General features: G+C 38.6%; 1 protein-coding gene across 1 annotated transcript in view; it reads left to right on the top strand.

The window, feature by feature from the left end:
* Positions 1–11,084: 11,084 nt before the first annotated feature.
* Positions 11,085–25,256, top strand: part of GLRA3 (glycine receptor alpha 3) — a 92,542-nt gene continuing 78,370 nt past the window's right edge. The window contains exon 1 of the mRNA XM_039348840.1: positions 11,085–11,594. Coding sequence (XP_039204774.1) covers positions 11,524–11,594 — 71 coding nt within the window. The 5' untranslated portion in view covers positions 11,085–11,523. The remainder of the gene's footprint in view (positions 11,595–25,256) is intronic.

Here is a 25,256-nt window from a genome sequence, read left to right as displayed (position 1 = left end):
AAGGGATTATTTTGTAGCAGAAATTCCATTTTCCTGGCTGTAGCAGAAATATTAGGTTGAAAATCATGTATATACATACAACAATGAGAATGAATTAAAGCACACACACCGCCTTTTGCTGCTAAAATAATATCTAAAGCATACCGATTTTGCAAAACTACTTCCCTTATTTCCCCCATTTCTTGATTAATCATTTTAATGCTGTTGATTGTTTCATTAAACATATGAACAGTCCAATTGTTAAGCAAATGAAGGTCTCTATAGTTCATGGCAACTCCTAGATTGGGTAGAATCCCTCTGCTGATTTGAGTCTCTAAACTACCACCCAATGTTAGGGGTGGATCTGAGGAACCAGTATCACGTTTGTTCCGCAGGCGTCCATCAGGGAGATGAGGCAAGGCATATACAGCATGAGTCAAAAGGCCCAGTGTACAGGTGCCTTTCCAATCCTTAGGCACCTGGCGATAGGCTCTACGGCCACATAATAGCCACATATCGGGTAACTCATAATAACCCTGGTGAGACTCATTAGCAAATGTTATTATGGATTCCATGTCAAGGCAAGCCATGTAGGTACTGATGTTTGTCCATTGATTGCTTTGATAAGTGTCATTTATCTTAGTAAGGTTGCTTTTGATGGATATGCATTTCTTTGCTGAATTCCATATAATAACTTGTTGACAATTACTATAAGTTCCCAAATAAATGGCAGTACGGAATAGTCCTGTGCTATAAAAACAAAATCTGGCAGGTTCCATTATACGAGCGCCCACAGCATATGTCATATTCAATGTCTCTGTAGTTATGCTCCACAGCTGCTTCCATCCTGTTTCATTGAATGGGATGGCATGGAAAATAAGACCACCACGACTGTCACCAGGAATTTGCATGCAGATCCAACAGTTCGTGACGTTAAGTGTAAGAGCAGTGCGCCTGGCATCCCGTACAAAAGCATTAAAAGCCCACAGTCCCTGATCCTCATATGCCTGGCTGAGGTGGTGTACGTTGAGCCATATAAGGACGAACACAACGAGCTGGAGTCCAAATGATCTCGCCATGGTCGTCTATTGCAGCATAGCCTCGACCCCAAGTAATGAGGGAGGCAGGCCCTTTCCAGGTGGGATCAGGCAAACGTCGATAGTATACCTGGGGGCGTGAAGAATCTGTGGGAGAAGCAGAAAAATGCCTGCTTGCGGCAGTTGAACCAGGGGTGCCAGAAACATTCAAAAAGTTTAAGGTAAAAAGTACAAGATTAAGAGTGTTTTGTATCCCAGGCAAGCCGGGGGTATTTTCCCCTTTCTTTTTTGCATGCATGTCTAGAGCCTTTTTTACGGTCTGATTGGCTCGTTCCACGATCGCTTGACCAGTGGAGTTATATGGAATGCCAAATTTATGAACAATAGACCAGCGAGAGCAAAACTGCGCAAAGGAGGTGCTGGTATAAGCAGGAGCGTTATCAGTCTTAATTTCTTTTGGATTGCCCAGGCTAGAAAAAGTACTAATACAATGGTTAATAACATGTTTAGCAGACTCACCCCTTTGAGGGGTGGCCATAATAAAACCTGAATAGGTGTCAATGGAAACATGCAAATATTTCCAAGGGGCAAATGGCAAATATTGTGTAACATCCATTTGCCAAAGTTGACAGCTCTGCGTCCCTCTTGGGTTGATCCCTTGAGGAACAGAGTGTGCTTGGAGGCTGCAGGTGGGACATTGTTGTATGATAGCCGCAGCCTCCGTAGCTGTTAAAGAAAATTGTTTCATTAAAGCCTTCTTATTTTGATGAAAATATGAATGGCTGTCCCATGGAGTTATGGGAGATAAAACAAGGACAGAAACATCCTGGTGAGTGGAGGCGGCCGAAGCGGCAGCATCCGCCTTGGCATTGCCTTCGGAGATAATACCAGGGAAAGATTGGTGACTTCTAATATGAGCAGGAAAAAAACAAGTAGAGTGGGAATGAAGAAGGGATTGGAGTGTGAGAAATAGACTGAGGAAAGAGTCATCCAGTGAGGGTGACACATATGAGTCAGATAAAGAGGTGAGAACTTTATATACATAAAGACTATCTAAAATAAGATTAAAAGGTTCAGAAGAAAAAGTTTGTAAGGCCAGAATTGTAGCGGCAAGTTCAGCACGCTGAGCAGAAGTTTGAGGAGGAGTAATTTTTGTGTGCCATTGTTCACCCTCCTTCCATACACATGAACCATAAGTCTTGCTGCCATCAACATACAGGGTGACAGCGTTAGGAATGGGAGAGGAGGAAATGGGAGAATGCAGAGAAATTGAAACATTATTAAGGAGTTGGAAGCGAGGGTCAGAGGGAATATGACAGGAAACAGATCCTGCCCAGTCAGCAAGAGAAAGTTGCAATATATCTGAAGAGGCAAATAAAGGTTCCCATATAGTAAGAGACATGGGGACATATAAAAAAACAATATCAAATCCAATTAAACATTTTGCTCGAAAACGGCCCTTTGTAATTAAAAGAGCAAACATATATGGCAGTGGATTGATAGATTTGCGAGGGGTATTGGGGAGGTGAATCCATTCAACAATGGAGACACTCCCCTTTTGATGTTGGAGAAGGGCAGCTGTAGGAATAGAAGGAGTATTAAATATGGCCAAAGACAAAGGCTCATTGGGAATGGCCTGGTCCACCCATTGGGTGGAGAGGGCACTATTGATTAAGGCAAAAACATGTTTTTGAGTAGGGTTAAGAACAACAACAGAGGAGGGGGAAGTGTGTCCTTGCAAAGCCAAAAATAAGGGTGCCAATTGGGCAGTGGTGAGTGCAAGAAATGGACGCACAAAATTTATGGTGCCCAAGATTTGTTGTAAAGCAACTAAAGTGAGAGGAGAAGGAAGGTGGATGGCAGGGAGTACTGGAACAGAATGAGAGGCTAGGACTTTGTGTCCCAGATATAAAAAGGGAGATTGGGTCTGAACTTTTTCTGGGGCAACAATAAAGCCATAAGAAGCTAAAAGCTGAATGAGTTGGGGTAGGACAGTTTGTACTGTGCCAGGAGGACCCGGGGCAGCTAGGAGAATGTCATCCATATAGTGATAAAGCAAAAAGTTAGGATAGGATTTGCGAAAAGGCATCAAGGCAGCGTCCACAAAAGCTTGACATATGGTGGGGCTGTTAAGCATGCCTTGGGGAAGAACAGTCCATTGATAGCGAGGAGTAGGTCGGGACATGTTAGTTTGAGGCAAAGAAAAGGAAAAAAGTTGTTTGTCATCAGGGTGTAAAGGAATGGTAAAAAAACAGTCTTTTAAATCAATAATTGCCAAATCATAGTCTTTGGGAATCATATTTGGGTTGGGCATTCCGCACTGTAGCGGACCCATGGGTTTAATTATTATGTTAATGAGGTGTAAATCATGAATAATTCTCCAGTTGCCTGATTTCTTCTTGACTACAAATACTGGGGTATTATAAGGACTGGTAGTTGGTTCCAAATGGCCAGATTGTATTTGCTGATATACCAGTTTCTGCAATGCTTCTTGTTTTTCTAAAGTGAGTGGCCATTGGTCCACCCACACGGGGGTGTCAGAAAGGAGCGTAAGCTTCATGGGTGAAGGAGGCATTGTTAGTCTTCCAGAGTTAACTTCGCATTAAATTGAGAGGGTAAGTCTCTGCCCCATAAATTTGTGTGAAGAGGGAGGATGACAGGTTTAAATTTAGCAGAAATGCCTTTTGTGATTCGTTGTGCAGTAAGCCAATTTTTACTGGAACTTGCTCGTTGAAGTCCTCCCACTCCCCTGACTGCCGGCGAGAACTCAAGAGGCCAGTTAGAGGGCCATTCAGCTGTTCTTATGACTGAGACATCCGCATCAGAGTCTACAAGACCAGAGAAGAGAATGCCATTGATTAAAAAAGGCATCACCAGTTTTTGGGGAGTAATTTGCTTTGTTAGTGCCAATAAATCAAAGGAAGAATTCCCAAAGTGAGGTGCATATGCAGCCTCTGGAATGGGTGGTGCTGGACGTGGTAATAAGACCAAGCGTGCCACCGTATCCCCCCGGTACATTGTGACAGGGAGATTGGTATAAAATTGGACTTTTAGGGTGTCTTTATATGTGGGATCTATCAAACCTGGAAGCACAAACACTCCTTGTTCCTGAGCAACAGGTGTGGGAAGGATTATTGCCTCCGTTTCCGGAGGCAAGGGTCCAGAATAAAGGGTTTCAGCAACCGTGAGTAGGTTAGGAAAAGTAATAGAAAGATCAGAAGTCAATTTTAAATCAATGCCAGAAAAACATTGCGAAGCTGGAGTAAGATCTGAAAAGGATGCAGCCTTTGGAGAGGGGTTAGCTACAGACCCCTTTGTTAGTTTCCCCGATTAGACTGAGAGGAACGGCATTGATTGGCCCAATGAAAACCCTTTTTACATTTTGGGCACACAGTTTTGGGCTTGGCTCTGGGGATGGCAGCAGGTCGAGCTGCGCTGCCTCCTGGGGCTCTGCATTGTTTTTTAAAATGACCAGATTTTCCACAATTAAAGCAAGTGCCTTGGGGTTGATTCCCCTTTTGGACTGCAGCTGCAAGAGTGTCCATTTGAAAAGCATTGGTTCCCACAATGCAGCAGGCTTTAAGAAAGTCTGCCAGAGTGGCTGTGGGACTGGAAACAATTGGTTTAAGAATGGACTGGCAGTCTGCATTTGCATGTTCATAAGCCAATTTTATGAGGATTTCATTTGCTGCATCTCTGTTTGAAATTTGACGCTCAATGGCAACTTGTAAGCGATTCACAAAGTCTGCATAGGATTCAGTTGCAGTTTGGCGAATGGCAGAAAAAGATTGAATCGGGGTGCCAGACTCATCAACACGAGCCATGGCAGAAAGAACACAAGCATTAATGATAGGAAATGCAAAGGGAGTAAAAGTTTGAGCTTGAGCATTAAGGGTAGCAAAGTTGCCTTCTCCAAAGAGTTGTTCTGCTGTCCATTGTGAACCTGAGTGATTAGCTCTCTTTTGTGCCTCTCTTTTATATTCAGATTCAAAGACTACGTATTGTGTTCCGTTAAGAAGCATGCAGAACAGATCTTTCCAATCTTGAGGCAACATTCGATATGCACTAGCAATTGAATGTATCAGTCCTCTAGTATAGGGACTGGTTATGCCATAATCTTTTGTAGCCTTTTTCAATTCTCTGATCATAGCCAGGGGAAGTGCTTCCCAATCAACTACTAAGCCTGTTGCAGTCTGTTGGTAAGTAACAGGGAACAACTCTGTCTCGGATAGTTCAGAAACGCTTAAATCACCATTGTTTAAAGCCTTTTGAAAAGCACCACGGATGATTCCGGGCCGGGAGAGAGGCGGCAACGTGGCAGGAACAGGAGAGGCTGTTTGTTGTTTATCAGGATCCATAAAATTTGCAGGGGCAGAAGGAGGGTTAAAACCTGCTCCAGGGGGCAAGGGAGTGGCCAACATAACAGACGGATTTTTATACGGTGGAGGGTCTAATAAAGGCTGATGAGGCGAGTCAGCATGGGTTTGAATCAGGGTATAGGCAATTTTCCAAAGGCACAAAATCTCTGCTGGGGCTCTTGGAGACTGATGGAGAATGGTGCCAATTTCCCTCCATGTATCTACTTTTAAAGATCCAGACTCCGGATAGGATGAGCAGTTAGCCCATACGTAAGCAAGCAATTTTACAGCCTCAGATTTAGAAAGGTGACGGGTTAATTTCTGTTCCTGATCAGTAAGATATTTTTTCCTGCCAAGTAGCCTCAGCTCTTCCACATGCTGCTTTTGAGCATGAGACATTCCACCCCCCATACTCACGAAGAGGAGTCAGTTGCCAGCAACTTCGTCGGGTGCACCAAGCCTATTCCAGGCGATAAGTAAAGGGTCGGCAGGGACGTATCCCTCAGTGGATCACGTCGGGGTCACTAGTTGAGGTGGTCTCACATGGAGAATGAGACACGCACGCAGCAGGTATCTCGGGATGGGAGCCCAGAGCTGACTCTTGCACCCTATTTTATTGTTACTAAGATTTTTACATCACACAGCGTAAGCAAAAGACGTATATAGGGGTGGTTACAATATATCAAATAACAGACACTTTCCAGATGCAAGGCTACAGCAGGTGTTCTTATCAGAGTCTGTCCAAATGGTTGATGAATGCATCCGGTGTCTGGAACAGTCCGTTTGTTATCTCAGGGACCTTGTGGGAGATGTCTATGGGCAGATGCCCATGGACATATTCGTGCAATTAATCCCACAAAGAAAGAAAGAAAGAAAGAAAGAAAGAAAGAAAGAAAGAAAGAAAGAAAGAAAGAAAGAAAGAAAGAAAGAAAGAAAGAAAAACATGTTATTACTTGGTGCTAATAATAATCTGTCCCATATTTCAGGTTCAATGGAAGCATAATCTGACACAAATTATATGAAATTCCCATTCTCAAGCAACATTGAACATTGAATGTATTGTTTCAATAGATTCATAGCTGCTTAAGGACGTTTTGAAACTACTTGATACAGTAGGTGTTCATTTTTAAATAAATATAAGCATTTACTTATTTGGCTCTGAACAGATGTGCTTTTATTTTTCTAAAGCAGTTGATAGTGCCTGGATGACTAGGTTCATAAACATGCTGCTGAATGGTGTGTAACTGTGACTAGCTATAGTGTCTGAGATATTTTAAAATGTTTCTGATTCTCATGAAGCAAGTCTTTAAAATAAATTCCACATGTCTCTTTACTTTATTTCAGCAGTTCACAGTTTAGAATTTTGAAGAACTAGTTTCAATAGCATTTTTCTCACAATATGCAGCAGCTAATCCTTGTTTTAATGAAGAAAAAAACTTCACCTGTTCAGAGAATGCTATGACTAGCTAATATAAAATTAAAATAAATGAACAAATACTATTTGTTTAAAGAAAAGTTAAGAGCCATGCTGGAATGTGGATTTCTTCTATTTTTACTGATTTTCTTATAATTAAGTAGATTTTCTTCTGTATGACTGTCACAAACAGCAGGTGTTTAAATAATTTATATTATATTTGCTTTAGTTAATTATTCATATTTATATGAGAAAACTGACATATGGATGATGCCTTTGTTCTAATAATTAAATTCACACATCTTGCAGATTAACTATGATAAAAGGATGATGGAAAGTCTTTTTGAAGTCTTAGTATGTATCTCGTTACATATTGTCCCAGTGCTATTTATCAAGCACCTGAATCCATAGGAGAGATAATTTGAGTTTTGTATTTGAGGTTATATGTATTTGTCCATTTCGTCTAAATCTAAAAAGCTGTGTAAGCTCCAGATCAATGTCTTCATGAAGATTAGAAAGCTGGAGTTTATTCCAGACAAAATGAGAGTTGGACAGGAGATAAAAGAAACAGTATGTGATAATAATATTTTCCTCAACTTTACCATTTGGATGAAGGTCTGGCCAATATCTACCAGTGTTGGCTATGAATGTATTCTTTGTGACTATGTTTAACTGTATGTCAACTATAGCTATTCCTGGAGATGATAGGCACTAGTGACTTTTCATTAAAACTATTAGTATCTATTTTGTATAGTGCTATTATTCATAATAATACTTGGTAGCATAATGTTGCAATCAAACAATTATCAGTACATTAGTGCATGATTCCAATAATAGTTTTTTTGATGATACCAGAGTTAAACCAACACATTAGGCACTTTTTTATATAAATGTTTTATTGAGTTTTATAAGGGTAGGGAAGGGATAAGACCGGTATGGATATTGGATGGGGTTAGGGGATAGGGTTGGGATAAGGGTAGGAGTAGGTACAATAGTGGAGTTACCCCCAACAGAAAATACAACACTTTAGCAAGCAGACTATCGTCTGGGTACAAATATTAAATGACAGTAATTAATATAGTACTAAACAGTTATAATCACTAATAATAACAACAGTCATAAAAGTAAAGCTTAGTTAATAAATAGCATTCATCCTGTTAAACTTCACCATCCTTTCTCATTCTATCATATTGCTAACCATTAATAAAAATTTTCCCATGTTTTGAAAAAAACTGAATCTTCTTTCTCTTTAATCTCTAAAGTTAGTCTATCCATTTCTGCACATTCTAAGATTTTCATGATAATAATCTGGTCAGGTGGTAGATTTTCATTTTTCCAAAATTGGGCAAATACTATTCTCGCAGCTGTCAATACATGTAGCATTAAATATTCATTCTCTTTTCCATAATTAAGTCCTACATTAGGCACTTTTATTGGTTGATAGAATTATCTTTGAGACATATTTATCATTATTCATCACAAATTCATCTTAACTTGCAGCTAATATATGATAAACATTTATGGAGAATTTACTCTATCTTCATTGCTTTTAATTACCATAAAAATTTTTGTCTTCATGTCTGGTGACAAATTTCAAACCCTTCCCAATACATATACCATTAACTAAAATTTCTCAGTGGTCTAAGGTCTGTTATCAATCTATGTCTGTAACATTGATATGTGAAACAAAAAAAGGCAGGAGAGTTTCATATTACATTCACATCCTTTTATATTTATGTGAAATAATCTAAGAAACAAAGAGATAAGGTTTTCAGGAAAGATAGAATGGCAATCTGAGTCATTGTACAGCATCCCACATCTCCAGAGTTAAAGTAGCTACTGTCATATTCTATTAATTTTATTAAAAACAAAAAATGTTAGAAACCAACAAATTACAAAATACAACTTTTCTAAGGAGTGCTATGTTTCTCAGCATTTTGCTGTGTTTGGGAAGTTGTCTAGAATATTAAGGAACAATGGCCTATGACAGTGATGGTGAACCTTTTAGAGACTGAGTGCCCAAAGTGCAACCCAAAACCCACTTATGCATTGTTGAGTGCCGGCTGGGTGTGGCCCATTGGGTGGGCGTGGCCCATTGGGTGGGTGTCGCTGCGGTGGTAATGGCAGACTGGGTGGGACTAAAAAGTTCAATCAATCAATTCCAACTTTGCAAGATCTTTTTTTCCCGCGAGAAGTTGAAATTGATTGATTGAACCTTTTTTTTTTTTTTGCACACAGCGGCAGAGACCTAAAGCGAAAAAGTTTCATAAAACCCAGCTGAAGGCCTAGGACTTGGGCGACGGTGCGCGTGCCCACAGAGAGGGCTCTGAGTGCCGCCTCTGGCACCCGTGCCATAGGTTCGCCACCACTGGCCTATGATGAACTGTGATATATTTTAAAGCTTTCATTTACATTCAATATATCCTTGGTGTGGTGATAATAATTACATGCAATTGTCTTACTACTCTATAATGTTGATTCTGACATTGAGATTGCCAAAGTAAGCTGTTCTTCCATCAAATGGGAGACTGTTTTTTCTTGTGATAGAATTATTGCACTTCAGTGAATAGGTGTGTGTGTGTGTGTGTGTGTGTGTGTGTGTGTGTGTGTGTTTTAAAAATAGCTTTCTTTAGGTTTCAAATATATTTGCTTAGGAGTGTTTGATAAAAATTATACTTGAATATATTTTCTAGAAAATTTTAAGATGGGTGTTCATGTGCATCTCACAGAGTTTTCTTTAAAAAAAAAGATCCATGTCTTATATTAAAAAACTGGTTTTAAGAATTTCATTTAAAAATAAAATAAAAAGATGGTACTCTTCAGTTCAGCCCATGTTTGAAGATAGCACAATTTAATAAGTTATCTTACTTGTGGATAGTACAGAGTTTAGTACATTTCAATAATAGGAATGTATGATAAAGATGCATAAAGAATAAATAATGAAACCAAATAGTTGCACAATACAGCAGAAGTAAGTATCTTTACATCTGACATGTTTTCAAAAATTGCTAAACTTGTTTGCATGCTTAATTGAACATCTCAAACCAATTTTTCAGTATCCTATAAAGCCTTCTAGGCTCCCCCCCCCCCCCGGAAATGGATATTTTTAATCCTTTGTTAAAAGCATTCAGAACATCAAATCAAAATATGTGAAATAAGTAAAATAAATTGCTATATATAGCACAGATTCTGATACAACATTTTGGGACTAACTGAATAATGCATATATAATGCAATACTACTTTACAAAGTAGAACTTCTTCATGTTTACATTAGAAATGCCATTATATAAATTTTAAGTACTAATATGAAAAGTATTATTAATCACATCAATCTCTAAAGAAAACAAGACAATTACTTTGCTTTAAAAAAAAGTGTATAAAAGGAACCTAAATGTACTTTCACCTTTATTGCACTATGCACTTACAAATAGTAATAGTATTCATTTAATTTGGATGGAATTTGCTAATTTCTACTTAAGTGATAGTTGATGATTTCATTAAAAATGATCCTTATATGTAAAAATAATGCTTACATTGTATTAAAAGAATACAATTATAATGCTTATTTTGTCATCATCCACATATGTAGGTAAATGTTTTATCATTTAGACTCATATGCTTGTGCAAATATATAAATAAAATAGTATATGCATCCTCAGAGAAGACCATTAATGCAGCTTTATTAATAGAGCATTTATACTGATAAATTATGAGTGAAAGTTTTACCATCTCCAGTGCATTCATAGAAAGGGAGACAGAAGGAGATAAAAAGAAGAAGAAGATTCAGTCCACCTCCTTCCCCTCAAGTCTTCCAAATACACAAAAGACTGGTAATAATTCTCTTCTCTAGAACTCTAAGATCACACATGCCTCACCACAGGTTTCCTCCAGGCTTCCATAGCTAAACCTTTGATATAAATTTCAAGACAAATGATTCCCAGACTGACCCATTTTTACATTAGGCATATTAGGCATGCATATCAATCCAGGAAAAGCTATCTCTTTGGAATACTTTCTTCCCACAGATTTTTTGTCCCTTTCAGTAGTTCCGTCCTGTAATTCTGTAGTCCCCTCCTCTTTTTTCTTTCTAAAGGATCCCTTTTGAGAAGATCACACTACCAATTTTGTCCCGCCCCCACCTCATTTTTACATCTCGTTCTCTCTTATTCATTAGTAAAACAACTCTTGCACAACCTTCTATTTGTCTGGGAGTTCCCCGAATGACAGGGGAGGTGGGAGGGAAGTCCACTGCTTTGAATCTGTCTCCACCTCCTTCCCTTCCCTTTCTAGCCTTGCTATTGCCAGTGTTCAGGAATGTGGCGAATTGGCTTCTGGACAGAGAAGGAAAAAAGGGTCAGAGGAAAACCTCAAAGTAGGTGTACTTTGCTGCATCTTGCCTTTTCCCGATGCCCTTCATTGGCTGCCTGGTCTTGCCCCCTGGGATTAGCCTCTCTTTTAGATGCACAATACAAACCCTAGCGAGCTGGTTGCCAACAACAACCCCAAAATGCACGACATCCCAAACGCCGGCGAATAGATCACCCTGGGAAAAGACGTCCTCGGTTCGTACAGGTTCTGTCGATTGTCAAGGAGCTCTCCAGGGTCCTGAAAACTCGGCAGCTTTTCCAGCTAGCGATCTCATTCCGAACTCTCCGATCCTCCAGGAACCTCCCCCTCTCCTTATGACTCCAACACGTTCTTTTGGGAGGAGGTTGTAAATACCTCGCCATACCATGGCCCACATTAAATACCTGCGTGCTGCTGTCTCAGGATTCTATCTGTGGGAAGCTGCGGTGCTGCTCAGGTAAGCTCGGTAAATATCAGCAGATATGTTTTGGCTGATGTAAATGGATAAGAAAAAAAGTGCAATGATAGAGCTGTAAAAAGGACTCTGTAATCTAATATTCAATAGATATTGTTTTGGAAGATGACTTGGTACACTCTGGACAATATTATTTTGTCTTAGTTTCTTGTCCTAATATTTTATTCTATTTTATAAAGACTTCTTTTTAATCTCAATTTATTATTTTTGTAACTAATTCAAATCAGCAAACATACCTAATACTCCTTCCTCTTCCTATTTTCCCCACAACATCATCTATGGGAGATGAGTTGGGCTGAGAGAGAGAGTGATTGGCCCAAAATGACCCAGGTGGCTTTCATACCTGAGGCAGGACTCGAATTCAGAGTTTCTAGCCTGGTACCTTAACCATTAAACCAAACTGTTTGTTGGCAGTTCAAATGTTTCTTGCCTCTCTTTGCCCATGGTTCAATACATTTCTGTTTCCTGCTTTAAACTCTCTCATTTCTCTTAAGGATCATTGCTTAATAGTGTGTGTTTGTTTGTGTGTGTGTGTGTGTGTGTGTGTGTGTGTGTGTAAGGGGGGGGAGAAACATCACAAATGGAGCAAGGCATAGCAAATATTCAAAAAGACATAAGTTTCATTCTCCTATTAGTGTAACAAAAATATGAGTTTCAACCAGTATTCAAGGTCTGCTGTTCAGCATCCATGTCTAAATATTATATATCTTATAATTTAAACTACATGACATACTCTTGTTATAAAAAAATGAGAATTATGGTGTCTCTTCCTAACTTGCCCTTCAAATTCAAATTTACTTTGCATAGAACAAATGAAACAAGTGTGTGTGTGTGTGTGTGTGTGTGTGTTACCTAGGACAATAATAACAAAATACAGTTTAAGTTTCTGCATAAATCTTTTCCCTAAATATCTTTCCCATACTGAAACATGATGAAATAAAATACAAAATATACTATTAATACTATAGGATATATTTATATTTCTTGTGACTGACATCACAAACACTTTCAAACTAAGGTGTTTGGATTTAAGACAGTTTAATTTTATTCAAATGAAATGGGAGGATAAAACTGGATTTTTTAAAAGGTTAAATAATTTATAGAATTATTACTGACTAGTAAAGCTCAAACATTACATTGTAAATATTTAACGATACACAAGGTTTATAAATCATATGTTATGCTGAGTTCTAACTACTATTAATAATTTTACCAAGATATATGAAATTTAAGTCTGTTCTGATGTTTTGTTTTCAAAATTGAATACATCTTGCATAATATATATGCCTAAGTTACTGAAAGGACATATCAACCATCTACAATAAATAAAATCTCAAAAAATACAAATAGTAGCAGTTGCAATCCCTTTAAAAGTTACTCTTAACATTGAAAATTATTTCATTCACATGAGCTAATGCAAACAATGCAAATTATATAAATAAATTATATTTAAAAACTGAACTGAGGTGTTTATTTAAATATTTTCAATAAAAAGTTAAAAATATAATATCAATAAAAGTGTTTCCGACAGCATATACATATATATATGTGGTTGGGTAGATGATTCTATCTCTGAATTATAGAAAAAAATAAAAGTGTATATGCCAGTGAGTATGAGTCCTTGTATAGACTATGGAATGATTTTCAATTTTACATAACTATTGTCATCTAAACACTTTTACAACCAATTACCTTGTGTTTTATGTAAAAAATAAAAGGAAACAGTATATTCTAGCCTTGTTTATACAGTTTGTTAGCACAGTGAAATTATCTTCTGGTTGCTTACCAAACATTACTAAACCTTATTGATGCCTTTATAAGAAATTAGGATAGATGTTATATTAATAGCATTGATTTTTTTCCATTGATTATTTGCATTTTTCCCTTCTCAGAAAATGCTGTGAGGAGGGCATGAAAAGATGTGCATGCAACTATACTGTAGCACACACAGAGTTTCTAAAGAGATTTAGCCAATCTGATAGAACATTCTTCCACAATGATACATGTGACCATAGGTTAATGTTTTGAGTTTTCTGAATTTTCTGATTCTGATAACTCCTCCATATATTGCTGAATTACTTATACAATTCCTCATCACTAGTCATGCTGGTTGAAACTGTGAGCTGTAGTTCCACAGTTTCTGTAGTGTCACAGGTTTCCTACCCATACTTTATGAAAGAGAGTTTTCTTAATCTTATATTTATACTACAATCCTAATCTCTCTCCCCATGATGGATTTCAGGAATTCAATATTTTCCTGTATAGCTGCCTTTAATATTTGAATAGCTAACAATTATGCATAAATGTTTGTTTTACTACTGGGATAAAATAGACAATGTATTAGATTAATCCATTGGATGAGATCCTAAAATATATTAGTCACCTATTAGTCATCCTTAACTTGATTTCATTGGAATCAAAGGGTGAGTAAGATTGTTTAAATACAATCTGTACTATATATCTTATAAATTTTAATTAGTGATTTTTAGAATGAAGAACAGGCTAATATATCACAATTAAAATGCTGGTATTACCAATATTACTCATATAAATATATATTGTCCCTTATTTTTCCTGCAATATTTGTAAGAATATTATAGAATTCAATAATGTTGTCACTTAACATGCAATGCTATTTTCTTGTCATGACTTGACAGTGCCTTTCCTGTGTGTTGCAGTAAATAATCTTCATTTATTCTTTGCTTAAAACTGTCGGGCTAAAGGAACTTTTTCACCCTGAAGCCAAGGGTTAAAAATAATTTACAAAAGTTCTTCATTTGTTTCATGTTCTATTCATATTGATGTCTTTTTGATATTTAGATTGCATTCTTTTTTCTGATGGATGGCATATAGATGATAATATAACTTGTTCCCTGATAGAATGGTGCTGGTCTGTATCATACATGAATGCAAAGACCTTTGTTCAGAAAGGGAAACCTTTACATTTACCTTTATTCATCAAAGAAGACTTTCATAGAGAGAACTGACTGAGTTAAACTTTCATGTCAAACATTTGAAGTTTTCACTTTCTATCCACCCTTAGGGTCTTATGGCATTAATAGTCATATGGTGCATTTTCATTTGAAGCATGCACAAAACCTGTCTTTCTACATGATTACTTGTAGGGAAAAATGGATCTTTTAAAAATTGATATTCCTGTATTGCATAGATTATAGGCCTATTTAGCCCATTATTATACACCCTGACTCATATACCTATATAGGAACTGGCAGTGCTACATTACAAATGTGGAAAGCATTTCATTGATGCTTTCTCAAGCTATATCAACTGGGGTTCAGGGATTTTTTTTTCTTTTATACACTTTCTGTTTTTTATATTCCTTTATTTTTTCTTTTAGTTTGTAATACATTTTATCTTTATAATTGTAAAATCCAATAATGTTATTATTTAGATAGAAGGTGAACCATCATTGTTTATAAATCCCAAGGAGGACCTAGAGGGTATTGAAAGATGATAACAGAAGAGGATGTCATTTTGCTTTGCAGCATGCTAGCTCCCCATCTTTCTTCTGGGTGCATTGATACTCAGATATTATTATTAATAATAATAGTAGTAAAGTTGGAAGGGACCTTGGAGGTCATCTAGTCCAACCCCCTGCTCAGGCAGGAAATCCTATATAATTTCAGACAAATGGCTGTCCAGTCTCTTCTTAAAAACTTCCAGTGTTGGAACATTCACCGCTTCTGGAGGCAGGTTGTTCCACTGGTTAATTGTTCTGTCAGGAAGTTTCTCCTTAGTTATAGGTTGCTTCTCTCCTTGATTTGTTTCCACCAGTTGCTTCTTGTCCTGCCTTCAGGCACTTTGGAAAATAGCTTGACTCCCTCTTCTTTGTGGCAGACCCTGAGATATTGGAACACTGCTATCATGTCCCCCCTCGTCCTTTTCTTCATTAAACTAGACATATCCAATTCCAGCAGCCATTCCTTATATGCTTTAGCCTCCAGTCCCCTAATCATCTTTGTTGCTCTTCTCTGTACTCTTTCTAGAGTCTCAACATCTTTTTTGCAGCATGGTGATCAAAACTACATTGATCATATGTTGTTGAGAGTCACTCGGAGTTACTTAAGATGGGCAGCCATAGAAACCATTTAAATAAATAATATTGCCTCTCCTTCTCCAGCAGATAAAGGAGAAGCCTTTTTGCAAGGCCATCTGTCCTATTTAGTAAGGGATAATTAAATCAAAAATTATTTTTCAAGGAAAACCATTGTTACCATTTCTTTCTCTCAGTACCTTTGATTTTTTTTATCTTGTGGGTCATTTTTTAATCACTGGACAAAGAGAATGAATATAGATCAATATTAGCAGCTTAAAAATGTATAGATTTTATTTTATTTTTTATATTAATTTATATACTGCCCATCTCACTAACTAAAGTGACTCTGTACTTGCTGGCTGGGAAATTCTGGAAGTTAAGAAGCTCACACATTTTAAAATTGCCAAGGTTGAGAAACACTACTTTAGATAATAAAGGCAATTTTAAAATATATTTATTGAGCAGAAGAAGGAAGAAGGAGAAGAAGAAGAAGAAGAAGAAGAAGAAGAAGAAGAAGAAGAAGAAGAAGAAGAAGAAGAAGAAGAAGAAGAAGAAGAAGAAGAAGAAGAAGAAGAAGAAGAAGAAGAAGAAGAACCAGAGCGAGGCATAACGTGTTCTTGCATGAAATTCCAAACAAAACTATAAAATATCTCCAGATCCATGAAAACAAGCATAAAAATGTAAAAATATTTTTGAAGTCTTTCTTCTTTGGGTTTAGAGAGCAGGAGTTATCATCTTTTCCATTTTTATGGTAATATCCTGATAGATTCTGTTTGATAGATTCTGTATAATTATTTGTATTGGCTTGTTGCATGTTCCATTATAATGATTTGAAATGGATACCTTCCTTCCTTCCTTCCTTCCTTCCTTCCTTCCTTCCTTCCTTCCTTCCTTCCTTCCTTCCTCCCTCCCTGCCTCCCTTCCCCTCCTCTCTCTCTCTCTCTCTCTCTCTCTCTCTCTCTCTCTCTCTCTCTCTCTCTCTCTCTCTCTTTCTTCTTTTTCTTGATATTTGCAAGTATAGATTTTGTACTTAAATAATCTAGCTTGTTTAAATATTAGAGAGAGCAGCCACATTTTTATAGATAAAGAAGTTCTTTATTGGCAGTAGTCAACATTACTACTGAAGCTAAGAATCTGTATAAAATGAAGAACATGATCTTCCATAACATGCTATAGTCATGCATTTTTGTAATTGTAGTTAATATATGTTAACAGTCTCTTATTCACTTTGAGTAAGGATACTGAGATAGCAGTCAGTGGGAAGCTCGGGTGAACATGGGGAAGCTTAGTGAACTTTTATGTACATTATGTTCCAAGCATCTGTCCCAAACCCCAGACATTTGGCATTAAATAATGCTACTGTTAACGAGAATAGATGTTTCTTACCAATTGGGTGTTAAGATTTCTGGATAGCCCTTTTTTATGCCTTGCCAATATTTGACCTACATTAATAGCCCACCTGGGAAAAAATGTTATTCTTTAGAGTACATTTGTCCTTTGTAACTCTTCCTGTCTAGTGACTCATCTAAGCTCCTTAATCTTGATCTTTGTTCATAAGCAAAAAATGCACCATATAATTGATTTTATTTACCAAACTTCCCAATTTGATCTTATATATGAGGAATGGCCAATAGAGGCACGATGAGGCAGGATTTCTGGATTTTAAATATAAAATACAATTTATTTTCACTTATAATAGTTTTAGATAATTTTTTTCTAATGAAAAATAAGCAAGATGTTTTTATTTGTTGTTGTTGTTGTTAATTGCGAAGTCGTGTCCGACCCATAGCGACCCCATGGACAATGTTCCTCCAGGTCTTCCTGTCCTCTACCATCTTCTGGAGTCCATTTAAGTTCACACCTACTGCTTCAGTGACTCCATCCAGCCATCTCATTCTCTGTCGTCCCCTTCTTCTATTGCCCTCAATCTTTCCCAGCATTAGGCCCTTCTCCAGTGAATCCTTCCTTCTCATTAGGTGGCCAAAGTATTTGAGTTTCAGCTTCAAGATCTGGCCTTCTAAAGAGCCGTCGGGGTTGATCTCTTCTAGGACTGACCAGTTTGAATGCCTTGCAGTCCAAGGGACTCGCAGGAGTCTTCTCCAGCATGATAGTTCAAAGGCCTCAATTCTTTGGCGCTCAGCCTTTCTTATGGTCCAACTTTCACAGCCATACATTGCAACTGGGAAAACCATGGCCTGGACTATATGCACTTTTTTTGGCAGGGTGATGTCTCTGCTTTTTAGTATGCTGTCTAGATTTGCCATAGCTTTCCTCCCCAGGAGCAAGCGTCTTTTAATTTCTTGGCTGCAGTCCCATCTGAGGTGATCCTGGAGCCCAGAAAAATAAAATCTGTCACTACCTCCATTTCTTCCCCATCTATTTGCCAGGAATTGAGAGGGCCGGATGCCATGATTTTGGTTTTCTTAATGTTGAGTTTCAAGCCAACTTTTGCACTCTCCTTCTTCACCCGCATCAAGAGGCTCTTTAGTTCCTCTTCACTTTCTGCCATTAGAGTGGTATCATCTGCATATCTTAGGTTGTTGATATTTCTCCCGGCAATCTTAATTCCAACTTTTGATTCATCTAGCCCTGCCTTTCTCATGATGTGCTCTGCATATAAGTTAAATAGGCAGGGCGACAGTATACAGCCTTGCCGGACTCCTTTTTCAATTTTGAACCAATCAGTGGTTCCGTGTCCAGTTCTCACTGTTGCTTCTTGACCCGCATATAGGTTTCTCAAGAGACAAATGAGATGGTCTGGTACTCCCATCTCTTTAAGAACTTGCCACAATTTGTTGTGATCCACACAATCAAAGGCTTTTGCATAGTCAATGAAGCAGAAGTAGATGTTTTTCTGGAACTCCTAGCTTTCTCCATGATCCAGCGTATGTTGGCAATTTGATCTCTAGTTCCTCTGCCTCTTCGAAATCCTGCCTGTACTTCTGGTAGTTCTCGATCACATACTGCTGGAATCTAGCTTGTAGGATTTTAAGCATAACTTTACTAGCATGTGAAATGAGTGCAATGGTGTGATAGTTTGAACATTCTTTGGCATTGCCTTTCTTTGGAATTGGAATGTAAACTGACCTTTTCCAATCCTGTGGCCACTGTTGAATTTTCCAAATTTGCTGGCAAATTGAGTGTAGCACTTTTACTGCATCGTCTTTTAAGATTTTGAATAGCTCAGCTGGAATACTGTCACCTCCACTAGCTTTGTTGTTGCTCAGATTTTCTAAGGCCCATTTCACTTCACATTCTAGGATGTCTGGTTCGAGGTCAGTGACCATCTCATTGTGGTTATCTGGGATGTTAAGCTCATTCTTGTATAGTTCTTCTGTGTAGTTTTGCCATCTCTTCTTAATCTCTTCTGCCTCTGTTAGGTCTCTGCCATTTTGGTCCTTTATCATGCCCATCTTTGCATGAAACTTTCCCTTCATATCTCCAATTTTCTTGAAGAGATCTCTGGTCCTCCCTATTCTGTTGTTTTCTTCTATTTCTTTGCACTGTTCATTTAAGAAGGCATTCTTATCTCTTCTAGCTATTCTCTGGAATTCTGCATTCAATTGGATGTATCTTTCTCTTTCTCCTTTGCTTTTCGCTTCCCTTCTTTCCTCAGCTATTTGCAAAGGTTCCTCAGACAGCCATTTTGTTTTCTTGCATTTCTTTTTCTTTGGGATGGTTTTAGTTGCTTCCTCTTGTACAATGTTGCGAACTTCCATCCATAGTTCTTCAGGCACTCTGTCTATCAGATCTAATTCCTTAAATCTATTTGTAACCTCTACTGTATATTCATCAGGAATATGATTTAGTTCATATCTGAGTGGCCTAGTGCTTTTCCCTACTTTTTTCAATTTAAGCCTAAATTTTGCAATGAGAAGCTGATGATCTGAGCCACAGTCAGCTCCTGGTCTTGTTTTTAACTGTCTGTATAGAGCTTCTCCATCTTTGGCTGCAGAGCACATAGTCAATCTGATTTCTATGTTGACTATGGTGATGTCCATGTGTAGAGCCGTCTCTTGGGTTGTTGGAAAAGAGTGTTTGTTATGACCATCGTATTCTCTTGACAAAATTCTATCAGCCTGTGCCCTGCTTCATTTTGTACTCCAAGGCCAAACTTGCCTGGTATTCCGGTTATCTTTTGGCTTCCTACTTTAGCATTCCAATCCCCCATGATGATAAGGACATCATTTTTTGGTGTTAATTCTATAAGGTGCTGTAGAGGCTTCATAGAACTGGTCAATTTCATCCTCTTCAGCACCAGTGGTTGGGGCATAGATTTGGATTATTGTGATATTGAATGGTTTGCCTTGGATTCGAATTGAGATCATTCTGTCATTTTGGGGATTGTATCCCAGTATTGCTTTTCCTATTCTTTTATTGACTATGAAGGCTACTCCATTTCTTCTGAGGGATTCTTGCCCACAGTAGTATACCTGATGGTCATCTGAGTTAAATTCACCCATTCCTGTCCATTTTAGTTCGCTGATTCCTAAGATGTCAATGTTCAGTCTTGTCATCTCTTTTTTGACTACGTCTAGCTTGCCTTGATTCATGGATCTTACATTCCAGGTTCCTATGGAGAAAAAATCTTTACAGCATCGGACTTTCCTTTTACCACCAGATACATCCACAGCTGAGCGTCCTTTCGGCTTTGGCCCAGTCGCTTCATTCTTTCTGGCGCTACTAGTACTAGCCCTCTGCTCTTCCCCACTAGCATATTGGACACCTTCCGACCTGAGAGGCTCATCTTCCAGCGTCATATCTTTTTGCCTTTTAGTACTGTCCATGGGGTTTTCATGGCAAAGATACTGGAGTGGTTTGCCATTTCCTTCTCCAGTGGATCACATTTTGTCAGAACTCTCTGCTATGACCTGTCCGTCTTGGGTGGCCCTGCACGGCATAGCTTATAGCTTCATTGAGTTACACAAGCCCCTTCGCCACAACTAGGCAGTAATCCATAAAGGGGGATATTTTTATAAGAAACTATAAAGTTATAAAGCTAAGTTATTTCTAGAAAACAAATTAAAATTGGCTTTCTATTTATACTTCAAACCCCATGCTGTGTTAAGCTCATTTTCTCACTGCCAGCACACATAATATGCCAATCAAACTGAAGTGAACAATAAATAGAAGGAAATCATATTGAGATTACTAACATTATTCTACACAAACTGCAGGTTAACCCAATAGCAAAAAATTGGAAGCTGAGAACTCTCAGCTTCTCCTAACTATTACTAGATTTTATTAAAACCCCACAAATGTAGGAATACATTCAGGTATGCACACGTAACACTATAGCACATATGTTTTAATACAAATACATACAACATGTTGATGTATTTATTACTTGCTTCTTTTCCCATTAATGTTCATTCTTAAGTGAGCAGAAAAGTTTGATGACATAAATCTCACTTTTTCTAGAGCCAAGTTTTATTGTAACAGCAACGAAGCCAAGGAGCGGTGTTGTCCTTACTATTTTTAATGTAAGTTCACTTGGGCAGTGATTAGTGGATTCTATGTCATCATTTCTCCTACAATTCAGCATCACCTATCAGAGGGATCTATTGCTCTTCAGAATTTGTGGTGGAATAGGGCTGGCAGGATCATGAACATCATGGGAGAGGGGTTTGCCACAGAATTATGAGTAATTTGAGATTAAAAAATATTCTACCATACCTACCCCTACAATCAAGTAACAAAATCTTTCTTGGGCTTCCTAGTTTTAGGGTCATTTAACTTTGAGATTAAACAAACAAATTTATAGTAAGCTATTAATGGAATCACAGAACAACTTGCTCTGAGTTTCCTACCTCAAACTGTAGAAAAATGGCTTGAGAACCACAGTTGCATTAGATTGTCTGCCTGCACTATAGATAAATGTCTATATTCCATATTTTCAAAAAAGGAGCATAATTTTGTAATTGTTTATTATTGGTTACAAAATAATTCCAAAATTTAGGTACATAAAGACAAAAAAACCCAAAACAAATAAAAAGAATAGTACCAGCACCAAAAGTATGAAAAAGATGCTTTACTTTAAACTGAAAAACTTACCTGTACAAACAAATTAATTCATTGATGGTGCTAGAATTTATTATGTTCAGTGTTGACATAATAGAGCAGATTGCCGTATAACAAATTCCTTCCAGATATGCTCCCATCAAGATAGGCATTCTAGTAGATCTCAAGGGGGAACCACCCATCTCACCCTAATTATTATTATTAAAACAGAGAACATTTTAGTCCACATAATTTAAAATTCTAAAATCAATTACCTTCAATTTTTTATTTCATACTATTTGTATCTTGCTCTGCTTTTCAAACTATTCAATTCCATTTTATCATAGTTTTAGGAGTTTTTCAAGCAGTCTATTATCCTAAATTTCTAGATTTCCTTTAAAGATATCTGATATGCTTGATCCTTAATACTGTATTGTGAAGCCATTACATTTGTCCTAGGTCAGTGGTTCTCAACCTTTTTAATGCTGCGACTCCCAACCGGTCATAAGTCAAAGACTACCCAACCGGTCGTAAGTCGAGGACTACCCAACCGGTCGTAAGTCGAGGACTACCCAACCGGTTGTAAGTCGAGGTCTTTCCCTGCCTGGGAGCACCACGCATGCGTGGTGCTGCCCCCTGCGCCGGCCGAGGCATAGCTGGCAAGTGGCAGAGACGGAGCAGGCTGACCACCAGCTGGGCCACCAGCTGGCCCAGCCCAAGGGAGGTAAGGCACCTGCCGGGCCCCACGTGCGCCAGTAACCCTCCCTGCGCCCGCCAGCCTCCCACCTCCCATCCCTGGCCCTCTTTTACTTACATTTTTAGTAGTTGCTCAGCAGCGAGGGGTGGAAACTTCCAGACAGCTCGCCTTCGCTGCAGACAACTTGCAGCACCGTTTGCAGAATGGGACTTTTGGCAGGCTCAGCAGGGCAGAGAGAGCCTGGACAATTCCTATTGGCTTTTGAAAGCCAATAGAATTAGACTCTATTCAAGAGAGTCTATTCTATTGGCTTTCAAAAGCCAATAGAATAAAAGGGAGTAGCACAGCTAAGAAAAAGGGGGAAAAATGGTAGACTGCGTTGTTTGGCATCCCCCGTGAAATGATCGTTCGACCCCAAATGGGGTTGCGACCCACAGGTTGAGAACTGCTGTCCTAGGTAAAGGTAAAAGTTCCTCTGTTCAATTCTAGGGGGTGATGCTCATCTGTTTCTTAGCCAAAGGAGACAGTGTTGTCCAAAGATGTTTCTATGGTCAGGTGACCAGCATGATTATATGCCAAGGTGCACAGAATGCTGTTACCTTCCCACCAAAGTGATACCTATTTATCCTCATTTGCTGGCTTTCAAATTGCAGATGAGCAGGAGCTGGGACAAGAATGGGAGCTCATCCTATTATGAAGCACTCGGGTCCCGAACCCAGGCTGTCAGCTTTCCAGCTGACAAGCTCAGCATTTTTAATCACTGAGACATCCCTCCACATTTGTCTTGCTTTATGTTAGTAATAATCCTGTGACCACTGTTGAGTTTTCCAAATTTGCTGGCAAATTGAGTGTAGCACTTTTACTGCATCGTCTTTTAAGATTTTGAATAGCTCAGCTGGAATACTGTCACCTCCACTAGCTTTGTTGTTGCTCAGATTTTCTAAGGCCCATTTCACTTCACATTCTAGGACAGCGGTTCTCAACCTGTGGGTCGGGACCCCATTTGGGGTCAAACGACCATTTCACGGAGGTCGCCAAACAAGGCTGTCCGCCATTTTTTCCCCTTTTTCTTTAGCTGTGCTGCTCTCTCTTATTCTATTGGCTTTTGAAAGCCAATAGAATAGACTCTCTTGAATAGAGAAAGTCCCATTCTGCAAACGGTGCTGCACCAGTTGAGTAGTCTTCGACTTACGACCGGTTGAGTAGTCCTCGACTTATGACTGGTTGGGGGTCGCGGCATTAAAAAGGTTGAGAATCACTGTCATAGGACATTCTCCCAATCCTCTTCTGGATCATCCAAATGCTCTCTAGCAAACTTCAGACGGGCCCGGACATGTACTGGCTTAAGCAGGGGGACACGTCTGGCACTGCAGGATCTGAGTCCCTGGTGGCATAGTGTGTTACTGATGGTTGCCTTTGTTACGTTGGTCCCAGCTCTCTGCAGGTCATTCACTAGGTCCCCCCGTGTGGTTCTGGGATTTTAGCTCACCATTCTTGTGATCATGTTGACCCCACGGGGTGAGATCTTGTGTGGAGCCCCAGATCGAGGGAGATTATCAGTGGTCTTGTATGTCTTCCATTTTCTAATTATTGCTCCCACAGTTGATTTTTTCACACCAAGCTGCTTGCCTATTGTAGATTCAGTCTTCCCAGCCTGGTGCAGGTCTACAATTTTGTTTCTGGTGTCCTTCGACAGCTCTTTGGTCTTCACCATAGTGGAGTTTGGAGTGTGACTGTTTGAGGTAGTGTACAGGTGTCTTTTATACTGATAACAAGTTCAAACAGATGCCATTAATACAGGTAATGAGTGGAGGACAGAGGAACCTCTTAAAGAAGAAGTTACAGGTCTGTGAGAGCCAGAAAACTTGCTTGTTTGTAGGTGACCAAATACTTATTTTCCACCATAATTTGCAAATAAATTCTTTCCAAATCAGACAATGTGATTGTCTGGATTTGTTTTCTCATTTTGTCTCTCATAGTTGAGGTCTACCTATGATGACAATTACAGGCCTCTCTCATCTTTTTAAGTGGGAGAACTTGCACAATTGGTGGCTGACTAAATACTTTTTTGCCCCACTGTACATCTTGGGTCCATAGGATCTTGAAAGAAATTTTGCACTTTCTTATTATAGGCTCACTTTGCTGATTTTATAGCATGCCTCAAATCAGCTCTTGCTATTCTAAGTACTAATTTAACAAATGCAATGATTCACTTAACAACTATGGCAAGAAAGGTCATAAAATGGGGCAAAACTTACATAACAAATGACTTATTTTGTAACAGCAATTTTGGGCTCAACTGTGGTCCTAATTCGAAGAGTACCTGTGTATCACTGGTCCTGTTTTTATTATTTCCAATGAAAATAACATTGTATAAGGACAAGGTACTCATTATTCCTATCCGAAGAATGGATATTTTTCTCAGGCTTATAGAAAATTCTAAAGTTTTCTTTCTATGCCTGTCTATATGTAGCTTTATTCATGTATGTAAAAGTATTGGTAACCTGCTTCTCTCTAAATAACTTTCAACTGCTTTGAAACAGTTATTTCACATAAAACAATTACATGCTCTGTTGTACATTGCTTACTCTAATTGCTCTTGGCCACTACAAACTAATATATTGCTGGATTTAAAGGCCTTTGCTTTGATTCAACAGTTTTTATTTTAAAGTTACTAGATCTTGGCTGCAAAGCTCTAGACCAGACGTATCAAACACAAGGCCCATGTATCAAATCCAGCCTGCTGTGTCATTAGATTTTGCCTGTGGAGCTGCCATGGAAACAGCAAAGAACCGGCCCATGGTTCCTCAGCCCAGCCTGGGTGCTGATCTAGAACACGGTCATCCTTAGATCCATGGTGCTGCCCTGGAGCCAGTGAGGGACTGCCTCC

Source organism: Crotalus tigris, unplaced genomic scaffold (assembly GCF_016545835.1).
Source record: "Crotalus tigris isolate CLP2741 ecotype Arizona unplaced genomic scaffold, ASM1654583v1 scf7180000018183.1131761, whole genome shotgun sequence".
Lineage (NCBI taxonomy): Eukaryota > Metazoa > Chordata > Lepidosauria > Squamata > Viperidae > Crotalus > Crotalus tigris.
Note: the sequence above shows the minus strand (reverse complement) of the source record. Positions and strands in the feature narration are given on the sequence as shown.